The 12,729-nt window shown below is 41.8% G+C and overlaps 1 protein-coding gene across 1 annotated transcript in view; it reads right to left on the reverse strand.

Moving 5' to 3' along the window:
* LOC145413276 (uncharacterized) overlaps window positions 1-11,805 on the reverse strand; it is a 175,242-nt gene extending 163,437 nt beyond the window's left edge. The window contains exon 1 of the mRNA XM_080283005.1: window positions 11,579-11,805. Coding sequence (XP_080139131.1) covers window positions 11,579-11,645 — 67 coding nt within the window. The 5' untranslated portion in view covers window positions 11,646-11,805. The remainder of the gene's footprint in view (window positions 1-11,578) is intronic.
* Window positions 11,806-12,729: the final 924 nt, after the last annotated feature.

Consider the following 12,729-nt stretch of genomic DNA (forward strand, 5'->3'; position numbering starts at 1 on the left):
TTCCTTACCGAGGTTTATGGTGGAATTATAGGTTTTGGCATTAAAGGCGGAGCTAATGATAGAGAAACTCCGTGGACGCCGATATCTGGGGGAGGGGGGAGGGGGAGACCGATATTTACTGCTGTTTCTGGGGTTGTAGGGGGAGGGGGAGATGGGGGAGGCGGGAGGGGAGTGACTGGGGAGGAGGGAGAAAGATGGAGGAATGAGATAAAAGGAAGTCATGCTTTATTTTTTATGGGGAGGGAGGGACTGATATTTACAGCTGTTCCAGAGGTTGTAGGGGGAGTAGAGATGGGGAGGGGGAGGAAGAATGGGGAGAGAGAATGGCTGGAGGAAGAAGGGAGAATGAACCAAAGAGAATTCGTGTTTTTTTTTTTTTTATCTGGGGTGGATGGGGAGGGAGGGACTGATATTTACAGCTGTTCCTAGGGTTGCAAGGGGAGTAGGGGAAGGGGAGGGAGGAGGGGGAATACAGAGTGACTGGGGAGGAGGGAGGGAGTTTGAAGAATGGGGGAGAAATACGGAGTGACTGGGGAGGAGGGAGGGAGTTTGCAGAATGAAGGGAGTAAAGGGAATAGGCTTTTATCTTTATCCGGGGAGGAGGAGGGAGGGGAGACTGATATGTACCCGTGTTTCTGGTTCTCTCCTTAGTATTTTCTCTCATTCTTCGGACTGTCTTCGGCAACCTGTAGTGCTGTAAGTCTATCTCTCCTCCCCTACTCCTCCCACAACCCCCAAACAGGGGTGAATATCAGTCTCCCCCACCTTCCATCCCTCCAAATACTGATATACTATTCCCCTATCCCTCCCATTCTCTCAGCTCTCACCCAGTTCCCCCTCCTGTGACCCGTGTACGTTGTAAGGACGCACCATTTTTCACGTACAGAATGAAGGACAGTAAGATAAGCGTCCTGTTTACCTCCTCTGCCATGACGGACAGATGTTTTAATGACGTCATGCGAAAATCCCTCTATTGTGTAAGTCTTCCATTACAGTGATATTTTCATGATAAGGAGAATGTTACTGTTGTGGTATTTGTTTCTGGTAGGTCGAGGCGCCAACCATCCACTCATTCGATGTAGTGCTGCCTTCAGGTGCTTGTACACTGAAACCCAGGAAACCATTTACTACGCTGGGTGGTAATATAAGCAAATGGCGCCTGGAGGTCAAGTGGATTCAAGCTCTTCAACCAGATGAGGCTCAAGGGTTTACGGGCGGGGGCCAGTTCGGGTTTATTGCTTACATAATGCTACTCAGGGAACAGGGAGGCTGGTCACCCTCACCTTAAATGTTGGGTGTGAGTAGCCTAGCCCGGGGTCCCTACGCTCCTGATGGGCAGAAAAGGGTTGGATATTGGATATGTGTGTGTGTGTGTGTGTGTGGAGAGAGAGAGAGAGAGAGAGAGAGAGACAGACAGACAAACAGACAGACACAGACAGACGACAAACAAACAGACGGAGGAGTAGGTGAGGAGGGCGTGGTTGAGGAAGGGAGGGCAAAACTGAAGGGTTGAAAAGGGGAGGGATGCATCTTGAATTGGATTGTGTGAAAAAGTTTAGAGTGAGGCAGGGTGCGGGTTGGGGAGGGGGGAGGAAGAGAGGGGGAGTAGACGAAAAGAGAAGGGAAGTGGGGGAGGGAGGGGGGAGAGACAAGGGGGAGGGTTCTTAGGATTCGAGAGAGAGAGAGGGGGGGGGCGAGAATGAAGCTTTTGGATGGGGGAGAAGGAAATGAGTCTTAAAAAAAAAAAAGAAAAAAAGAGGGAGTGGAAGGAAGGAAAGAATAAAGAAGAGAAAGACAAGCATAAGATAGAGGGATGGATACTTGGGGAAATAGGGGATGTTGGGTCGGGGAAACTGAAATAGAGAGAGAGAGAGAGAGAGAGAGAGGGAGGGAGGGGAGGTGGGGGGGACTAGAATTGTGGAGTGTGAAAAAGTTGGGGTAGGTTGTTTGGGGGCGGCTGACTTTGATCCATTAGAGGCGGGAGTCCCATCTGGCCCCGTCCGACCTCACGCTGAAATATTAAGTCCCCGGCACGCTCGTTACCTGACACACCACGCGAAGGAGGCGGGGGGAGGAAGAGGGAAGGAGGGGGGGAAAGGTAGGGGAAGGGGGGGAAGAGGAGAGAGGGAAATGGGGGGAACAAAGTAGGGGGGAGAGGAGAGAGAGATGGGGCAATAATGTGGGATGGGAGGATTGAGGGGAGTGAGGAAGGATTATTTGTTTACCTATTTTTATTTATTGATTTATTTTATACTTGTTTACTTACCTGGTAATTATTTTGTGTAGATAAAAATAGAGATATATAGACAAATAGATACAAGTAGATACATAGATTGATTAAGACGGACAAAGACAGACAGACAGATAGATAGATAGGCAGGTAGGTAGGTAGGTTGATAGATATTATAGCAATACATTCTATACATTAAAAGAGAGGCGGAGAAAGTGTGATAAGAACTGAGGAAGCAAAGTGATGATGGAAGTTAATGGAAAGTTAAGCTGAGAGAGAGAGAGAGAGAGAGAGAGAGAGAGAGGGAGGAAAGGAAAGACGGAAAGAAGGAAAGAAAGAAAGTTATATACAACCTGTTGATTGCTTTGATCTTTTGAAGGTCACACGGAAGAGAGGTGAGAAAAGGGAGGTGATCAGGCGAAGGGAGAAAAAGAGGAGGAGGAGAAGAAAAGGAGGGGGAGAAGAGGAGGAGAAAGATAAGAGAAGAGGGGGAGGGGAGAAGCAGAAGTAGAGGAGGAGGAGAAGAGGAGGAAGTGGTGAAGAGGTACGGTAACGAGCAAAGAAGAGGGAGAAAGTGGAGAGGTGGGGGGTGGAAATGTCAGAGAAGTGGAAGGTGGAGAGTAAGAGGGAAGAGGTGGGAGGTCGAGAGGAGAATGAGAAGATGGAAGAAGAGGTAGGAGGGTAAAAGGGAGGCCAAGAAGGGAAATAAATAGAAAGGAGGGGGGAGGGGAAAGGTGGAGGGAGAAGAGAACAGGGTGGTGGAGAGATGATGATGATAGGAGGAGGAGGAAGAAGAAAAAATATGATAAAGAAGAAAAGGTGGGAAAAAAAGAAAAGAAATAAAACTGGCCAAAAGAATGAAGAGAGAAGTGGAAGAGTCAGAGTGATTGGATAGTTATGGTAGAATGTATAATATAGTACAAAGTGAATTAAGGTGTATAGTATAGTGGAAAGGTGAATATGGTTTTATGATGCTTGATGAAAGAGAGAGAGAGAGAGAGAGAGAGAGAGAGAGAGAGAGAGAGAGAGAGAGAGAGAGAGATACGCCATAGTCTCTAAGGAAGGATGAATCTGTGCTATGATCAAATCAGTCATTATTTATATGACCTCCGGGACGTCACTGGAGCGATCCTTCCTGCTTAGTGCCAAATGCAGGAGTTACCCCTTTGGCCATGCAGAGTTTGACCACGATAAGTACTCCACAATAGACCGATCTTTCTACGCTAGAGGTAATGAGTATAAAATTATTGGCAAACGATTCCAGTCAGACGAAGCAAAACGTTATCATTTTCAACGAAACAAGTGGCTTGATAATATAGCGCACTGCAGTACGATAATTCATACTAAAAGTCGACTACTTATCTAGCTTTGAATCCCAACTAAAGACGTTCGTGGTTGAATAATACGAAACTCTGAAAATTGTTAATCTCTTTCAGAACGCGGTGAATACTGTAACAGTGCAGTTGTTTGAAATTAATGCTACTTTTCCCTTACAGATAGTGTAGGATGTCGTTTCTTCTTTCAGTCTTTGTTTTGAAATTTACTTAGCAGTTTTTCAGTGCTTCCTGGTGGTCGTTCTCACTTTTTCCTGCCACTTTCAGCCGGAGGGCTTGGTGGGCGAGAGTTTTACAAAGGAGTACAAAGGAAAGCAAACAGCAACAGACCTTATGATTCATTCGAGGCTGTTTGTTACAGAGTAGACTATGACTACGAGATCTATTTCTACATGATGATGGATAACAACAGTAAAGCAAGAAGGCTAGAAGGCTAGTCTTCGTGCTTTCATCTCCATATCTTTGACTCATTGACTTATATATAGTCATAGTATTCTCTTTAGTAAACAGCCTTGAGAGGACCACGAGAGTTGTTTCTGATTTCCTGTAAACTACTTTTTATCTTTCTCCTTGTCCCCCACTCGTGTTCCCAGTCCCCCTCATTTCTCCTCCAGTACCCCACTCCCCCTCCCTCTCCACGACCCCAAGACCCTCCCTCTCTCCCCAGTTGCTCTCCCACTCCGCCACTCCCCCTCTCCCACTCTCCATCCCACTCCCCACCCCCATTCCCTCTTCCTACAGCTCCCCTCCCCCCATAAACCAGACTGGACCCCAAGGAGTGGATTGGACACTGATTTAAGGAGGCTTACGATTATCCACTCCAACGGACTTCACCCTGCTTTATGAGTACTAGAGAGAGAGAGAGAGAGAGAGAGAGAGAGAGAGAGAGAGAGAGAGAAATGTACCCCTTTTCCCTTCTCCCAGGAAATTATTTACCACATATTATTGTAGTAAGACACTGTATATATATATATATATATATATATATATATATATATATATATATATATATATAGATAGAGAGAGAGAGAGAGAGAGGTGTGTATGTGTGTGTGTGTGTGTGTGTGTGTGTGTGTGTGTGTGTGTGTTTTCACACTGAAACATCCTATAATAATTGGTTGCCGTGTCGGAGGTATGCATACTATAGAGTGCCCTTCATTTGTGTCTACATGTATCACGTCTGTTAACGTGCGAGTAGGTATGCAGCAGCAGCTGCTGATGGTCTCTCGTGTTGGAGGAAGTTGGGGAGAGTTTGGGACTCGTTGAGGAAGAAGTTGAGGGTGAGGAGTGATGGGAAAGATTGGGGAGGGCTAGGGAAGGGTTGGGAGGGTTAGGGAAGGGTTGGGAGAGTTGGGATAGTTAAGGAAAAGTAAGGAGTGTTTGAGTTGGGATAGTTAAGGAAGGGTAAGGAGTGTTGGGTATGGGTGGGAAGCGACTGGGAAGAGTGGATGGTTGGAGAAGGTTGTTTGGGAAAGGGTTAGGACTTTAGAAAGGATGAGGAGTGTCAGGGAACGGTGGGGAGGATTGGTGGAGAGGAGGGAGTGCTGGCGAAGGGTGGGGAGGATTGGTGGAAAGGAGGGATTGCTGGGGAAGGGTCAGGAGTATTGGTGGAGAGGAGGGAATGCTGGGGAAGGATGGCGGGATTGGTGGAGAGGAAGGAGTGCTGGGGAAGGGTGGGGAGGATTGGTGGAGAGAAGGGTGTGCCAGGGAAGGTTGGTAGAGGGGAAGGGTGGGGAATGTGAGGGGAGGGAGGGTGAGGACAGAGTTACAGCAATAAAAACTAATGATTCATATCCTGCTTTATGCTCTCCCCACCCACTCTCGCTTCTCTTGATTCCTCTTCACCTCCTCCTCTTTATTTCTTTTCGGCTTTCTCTTCTCTCTGCTTTTTATTGTTTGCAGTATTCTGTTATTATCTTTTTGTCCTTTTTCCTACTTTCTGTTATCATCTTCCTTTTTATTTATTCTCTCTTCATTCTTTTTCTCATTCTCTTCTTGCGTCCTCTTCTATGTTCCCATCCATCTCCTGTTACCTACTTTTCGCCCTTTATATCTTTCATTACTCATGTTTATCTTTATTTTTTCTCCCTGTTCTCATTATTTTTTCTTCTTCTTCCATTACTTGCTTATTCTTCTTCCTCCCCCAGTGTACCAATTTTATTTACTCGGCTTCCTCTTTTGTCTTCACATTTCTTCTCTTCGTACACTTTCATCTTTCATGTCTTCAGACTTGCCTTCGTTTGTTGGTTATCTCTTTGTCCATCCTCTCCTCCCTCCCTTTCTTATTGAGCCAGGTAGACGAAGTCGCTGTTATTATATTTGTATGAAATGTATCTGTGTGTCTGTGTCGAAAACCCAAATCTCAGAAAGTATTGATTGTAGAAAGAAAAGTTATGAATAAAAGTTCTTCAGAGTCACAACTTGAGTTCACATGTCACTCAACCAGCACTGGGAGTCATCCAGGATGGATACATAATAGACAAGTTTTCATCCAGCAATATTATGACAGTCTGCCTGGCTCACAGATGACGGGTAGTCTTGTTACCTCTTATTTTCCCCACCTACCGTTTTTCCTCCTCCTCTATCTATTCCATTTCCTCCTCCTTCCTGTCTTCTCATTTTGCTTCTCTTCCCTTGCTTATTCTTTGTTCTTTTTCTCTTATATTCTACCCTGTTCACCTAATGTCTCTTTTCTTTTCTCCTTTTCCTCCTTTCATTCTTCTCTCCTACCCTTTCATCCTTCTTCTTTAATTTCCTTTTTTTCCTTCGTTCCCTTTAGTATTCCCTCTTTCCTCCTTTCATTCCCCCCTTCTTGTTTTTTTTAATATATATATTCTCATTTTTCGTTTCCACATCACGATTCTTCCTCCCCAGTATTCTCGTCATTGTATTCTTTCTCATCTTTTTTCTACCTTGATCCTATTTTCTTTGTCAGGTCCCTCTCCATTTTCGTTTTCCCACTTTATTTCGTGTCTTCTTCCATTTCCATTTCTCCTTTTTTCTTTTTCTTTCCTTACCCTTTCATCTGCTACATTTTCTCTTCTCCTCCCTTGTTCTTCCTCTTTTCTCTCCACATTTTCTTCTTCCCCTTTATTTCGTTCCTTGTTTCATTTCCCTTTCTCCTGTGTTCTTTATTTTCTTTCCTTTCCCCGTCTTCTGCTACATTTTCTCTTCTCCCTTCCTCCCTCTCTTCCTTCCAGATTTTCCTTCCTCTCGTTTCTTCTCCATTTCTTGTTTCCCAGCTTCAGTATTTATTCTCCTATTTCTCTTATGCAGTTATTTCTTTATAGTCAACAGTCTTACATTCTAACTTTATATACCCTAACTCGGCCTTGTTTCTTGTCCCTTTGCAAATTGTTTCATGTAGCTCATTGGCAGCGTAAAGTAATAATATCGCTCTACATCCTTTAAATAGCACTTCTTCGTTACTAGCAGCATATTCTAGTGCTGAGCTATTATTTCATCTCAGTGTTAAAGATGTAGATGGGGTAGTTTTAGGCGAATTGAAGGAAGACGACTGTAATTTTTAGTATTTTATTTCACTGCAGATTGATTTCCATCTTACCTTAATTAACCTTTGATTGCCCGTATTTGTTTTAGTGCTGAGCTATTAAATAAGAAATAATTGCCACACATAATGATCGTTTATTTATTTATTTATTTATTTTTGTAACCTAGCTTTTCTTTACTTTTTCTTTTTCTCTCTTTTTATAGCTCTCTTTTTATTTATGCAGAAAATTTCGTTCATTTTTTTTGTTTTTTGTTTTTTTTTGAAGCGTGAGAAGTGTGATTGATTAACTGGTTGGCTGGCTGACTGGTACTCCCTTTGCTGTTATAATGTGCGAAAAAATAGCCTACTATCCACGTGTAGCTACCCACGTGTTCCCTGCGTGATGGACGAGATGACTTTAAATGGCGGGTGTGGGGGGGAGGTGCGATGTACCCTCTTCCGCCTACGAACTGATTAGAATGTTTAGATATTATGATAATAATGTTGATGATGATAGTGGTGATAATAGTGCAGATGGTGATGGTGATGATGATGATAATGATGATGATGATGATGATAGCTGTTCAGAATATTTGGATTTTGATGTGATGATGTTGATTGTTATAATGATGATATAGATGGTGATGGTGATGTTGATAATAATAATAGTGATAAAACAATAATAAAGAATGTGATGATGGTGATAATGACGATGCTAATGTTAGATATATGGCATTGTGATGATGATGATGATGATGATGATGATGATGATGATGATTGTGGTGTCTCCCCCAGGTTAGGTGAGTGTCCTGCGGGTCACCCCTGTTCTGCACCACCGTGGTTCATTCCCGTCTAGGTGAGTACCCAGCCCCTAATTGCAGGTGCCTCATTACCTTTATATTCACTTGTATATTTTAATTATTCACTTAATTACCGTATTTATTCATCTGATTATCTTTATTATTCACCTTATTACTTTTATATTCACCTATTTTATTTATTCAGTTACCTTATTTATTCAAGTGATTATTGTTCACTTGATTACCTCTTTACTCACCTGTATTTTTTTATTTACTCACCTGCCTTATTTATTTAACTGTTTGTCTTTATTGTTCTCCTGATTATCATTTTTTTCACCCGTATATTTGATTTATTCATTAATTTACCTTATTTATTCAGCAGATTATCTTTATTGTTCACCCGATTGCCTCATTACCTAATTATTTATCTGTATATTTATTCACCTTGTTTATTCAGCTGATTATTATTCACCCGATTACCTTTTTCATATTTTATTTATTCATTTATTTATTCGCCTGATTATATTTATTGTTCTACCTGATTAGCTTCTTATTCACCCGTATGTTTTATTTACTCCCTTATTTACCTTATTTATTCAACTGATTATTGTTCACCTGATTTTGCCCATTTTCTCTGATTATTCTTTTGTTCACCTGGTCACCTTTATTTGGTCACCTGATTACCCTATTTATTTTCGTGATCACCCTATTTATTTACGTAATAACCCTGTTTGTATACGTGATCACCCTGTTTGTATACGTGATCACCCTATTTGTTTACGTGATCACCCTATTTATTTACATGATCACCCTATTTATTGACCTGATCACCCTATTTATTTACGTGATCACCCTATTTATTGACTTGATCACCCTATTTATTTACGCTATCGCCTTATTTATCTACGTGATCACCCTAATTATTTACGTGGTTCCTGGATGGTAGTGATTTTTTACATTTGGAGGTGGAGTTTCCGTTTTTTCAATATTACGAAGACATTTTTTTTTTTCATTTTTTGTCAGTGATTTTTGCCCACGTGACCATTATCATTAGGCATTTTTTTTATTGGGATTATCATTGGAAAATTGTAGGTTATATTATATAGATTTTTAAGAGCATTTTTTTTTTTTCCAATGCGAATAATGGGTATTTTTTCTTTCTCATTCTGAGCATATTTTTCCTATTGAGACTTTTCCCCGCCCCAGAAGATTCTCCATATACTGTAGAATTACAGTGTATATATATATATATATATATATATATATATATATATATATATGTGTGTGTGTGTGTGTGTGTGTGTGTGTGTTTCTTTTGAAGAGTCAGGTGTATTTGCATTAATGAGCATTCTTTTCTTTTTCCCTTTTTTTTTTTTTTATAATTTTCCCACTGGTATTTTCGCCGTGCCCGAAGCTTCTTTTTATATATATATATATCGGTGGCGGGCTCTGTGGACGCTATAAAAGTGGCCCCATAAGAGGGAACATATGGAAGGCAAAATCCAATTCTGGAAGGCGGGGGTTTTAAGAGGGGTGGATAAAGCAAGCACAGGGTCTGATATTACCTCCCACCCCACACACATAAACTGGGGAGGAATGGAGAGGGGAGGGGGGATTGTGGGGAGGGATGGTGGGTGTGGGGGTTGGGATGGAGGAATGGGGATGTTGGGATTATGGGGTGGTTGGGGAGGGAGGGAGGGAGGGAGAGGGATGGTGGGGGTTGTGAGGTGCTTGAGAGGAACGGATGGGGATGGTGGGGTTTATGAGGTGATATGGGAGAGATACGGACTGGGGAGGCTAGTTGGGGAGAGAAGGAGATCGGAGAGGTTAGTTGTAGAGGGAAGGGGATTGGGGAGGCCGTTTGGGGAGGGATGATGGGGAGTGGAAGTTCCAAGGAGGAGTAGGAGGTGTGGGTAGGTGAGATGAAAAGGTTGGGGAGTGAGTGTTTGGGGGGGAGCTAAGGATACGGGAAGAATGGCAGGGGTTTGGAAGAGTTTAGGGCTTATAATGGAAGAGTTGGGGAATGGGGAGAGGTGATGGATGGTGAGGATGGGGAGGGGGAGTTTATAGGAATGATGGATGAAACTAACGTGGTAGCTGTTATGACCACCAGCACGAACATAAACTGAGAGAGAGAGAGAGAGAGAGAGAGAGAGAGAGAGAGAGAGAGAGAGAGAGAGAGAGAGAGGGAGAGAGAGAGAGAGAGAGTTCAATTGTATGATATCCATTATTATTATTATTATTATTATTATTATTATTATTATTATTATTGTTTTTGTTAGTATTTCAGTGTTGTAGTAAACTGAAGTTACTTCCTCCTTTTCCTTCTCCTCTTCCTCCTCCTCCTCCATCTTTTCCTCACTTCGGTTCCGTCGTCATTCTTTAATTCTCTCTCTCTCTCTCTCTCTCTCTCTCTCTCTCTCTCTCTCTCTCTCTCTCCACACACACACACACACACACACACACACACACACACACACACACACACACACACACACACACACACACACACACACACACACACATTAACCACAAAAAAATCGGCTTTCTCTCTCCGATACCAACAGGATCCGATATTATTTTTCCACATTACCGATAAAGCCGACTAGATTGTCCCTCGGCCGCCATATTACCGCGGTGGGGATATTTAGAGAGAGAGAGAGAGAGAGAGAGAGAGAGGATGGAAGAAAAGGTAGGAGAGAAGGAGGAGGAAAATTGCTGAGCGGAAGATAGACAAGGAAAGGTAAACCACGGAATTAGAAATATTGAGAGAGAGAGAGAGAGATGGTACCTAATAATTGTCACAAAAAATTGCTTTCTCATTTTCTTATTTTCTTCTTTGTTGTTTTTTGAAGGAATATAAAAAGAGATTTCAAAATTTTTCGACTTTTGGTGGTTTTATTGGTGTTGCAATTATTGGGTTTGGGAGTGAAAGACGTGTGCCTGCTCTCTCTCTCTCTCTCTCTCTCTCTCTCTCTCTCTCTTCGTAATACCTGTATATAGAAAAATGAAAACATCTTCCATTATTTATTACAGTTATTAGTAGTAGTACTGGTAGTAGTAGTAGTAGTAGTAGTAATAGTAGCAGTAGTTGTAGTAGTAATAGTAGTAGTTGTAGTAGTAGAAGAAATAATAGTAGCAGCAGTATTAACACCACCATATTATTCAGAAAAGAACGCAAAATTATTCTTGATATGAGCGTGCATTGTGGAACCCTGTGTAGTATTTCCTCTACTGCAGAATACTTTTGTCTCCCCTCCTTAGGCACGTTTTCCTCCCATTCCCATCAAATAGGACCTCCCACAAAACGAAGAAGAAGGGGGAGACTGAGAGGAAGGTGGGGTGGGGGAGTGGGTAGGTTGTTGATGATGATGATGGTAGTGGAGGTGGTGGTGGAGGTGATATTGACGACGATGATGATGGTGTGTTGGTGTGGTGGGTAGGATTATGATGATGATGATAATGATGATATGATGGAAGGGTTGTGTTTGTGGGGTGGGTGGAAGGAGACCGAGATCAAGGTAGGGGAGTATTTATCTATCTTACCTGTCTGTCTATCCATACTGTCTATTTATCTGATTACCCGTCTGCAACATATTCCGTTTTTTTATTTATTTATCTCTATGCCTGCGTATTCGTATCCATTCATCCATCCATTCATATGTCTCTCTCTCTCTCTCTCTCTCTCTCTCTCTCTCTCTCTCTCTCTCTCTCAAGTACTTACCCGAGATGAGAAGGACAGCAGTTAGTAGGGCCATATCTGTCGAGTATTTTAAAAGAGTCCTCCCCATCACTCCTCTTTATTATAAATCCTCCTCCTCTTTGAGTCCTCTTGTCTTTCCTTCTCTCTTCCCACTCCTTTTGCCTTCTCTCTTCTTGCCTCTTCTCCTCTAATATTCCCCTTAATTTCCTTCCTCCTCTCTTTTCTTACTCCTCTTGCCTTTTTGCCTCTTCTCTCTTTTTCTCCCTTCTTGCCTTTCCTCTTCTTTCCTTTCTCCTCTTGTATCTGTTCCTTTCCCTTCTTTCTTCTTGCCGATCCTCTTCTCTTATTTTTCTGTTCTCTCCTCTCCTTGTTCTTCTTGTTCCTCTCCTTTATTTACTCTCCTTGTGTTTATCCTCCCCTTTCTCTTCCTTCGTCTTTATTTTTTCTCCTCTCCTTTTCCTAAGTTTCTTTTCACTTCCTCAGTGCCTTCTCTTTTTCTTCTCTTCTCTTGTTCCTCCTCTTTTTACTCTTCTCAGGTTTTTCACTTGTTTCCCCTCTTTCTTCTTAATCTTATTGCTCCTGGCCTTTTCCTGTTCTTGTTCTTTCTGTTCTTTGCTTACTATTCTCTTCTTTTCTCTCTTTCTTTTTACTCTCTTCCTTATGCTCCTTAGTTTCTGCTTCTCTTTCTCCTTATTTATTATGTTATTTTCTATCACGTACTCGGTGACTTTCTGTATTTTTATTTCCTTTTTATTATTTCTTGCATCTTCCCTGTCTTACACCTTTCTCATGAATTCTTTGATATATTCCATTTTACTTCTTTTTCTCTCTTTTCACATTATCTTTTCTTTCTTCTGTTTTCCTTTCCTGTCTCTTATTCCCGTTACTTTTCTACTTTCTTTTTGGTAGCTGTTTTGGATTCTTCACTTTGTCTTCGTTTCTGTCTTTTCAGTGTATGGTCTTTAAGTATATTTTCACTTGATGCTTTTTTTCCCTTTCTCACGTTTTATATTTTTTTCTTTGATATTCTAACTTCCAGTCTTTCCTTCTTGCTTTTCATCGATTTTTTTTCCACTTGTTTCAAAATTTTCTTCGTTTGGTATAGTTCACATTTTTCATTTTGTCTTCATTTGGTTTTTCTCAGTTTTTTTCCACGGCTTTTTTTTTTTCTT

The sequence above is a fragment of the Coenobita brevimanus genome, chromosome 95 (genome assembly GCF_032717465.1).
Source record: "Coenobita brevimanus isolate Jiangsu-jjx chromosome 95, ASM3271746v2, whole genome shotgun sequence".
Classification (NCBI taxonomy): domain Eukaryota; kingdom Metazoa; phylum Arthropoda; class Malacostraca; order Decapoda; family Coenobitidae; genus Coenobita; species Coenobita brevimanus.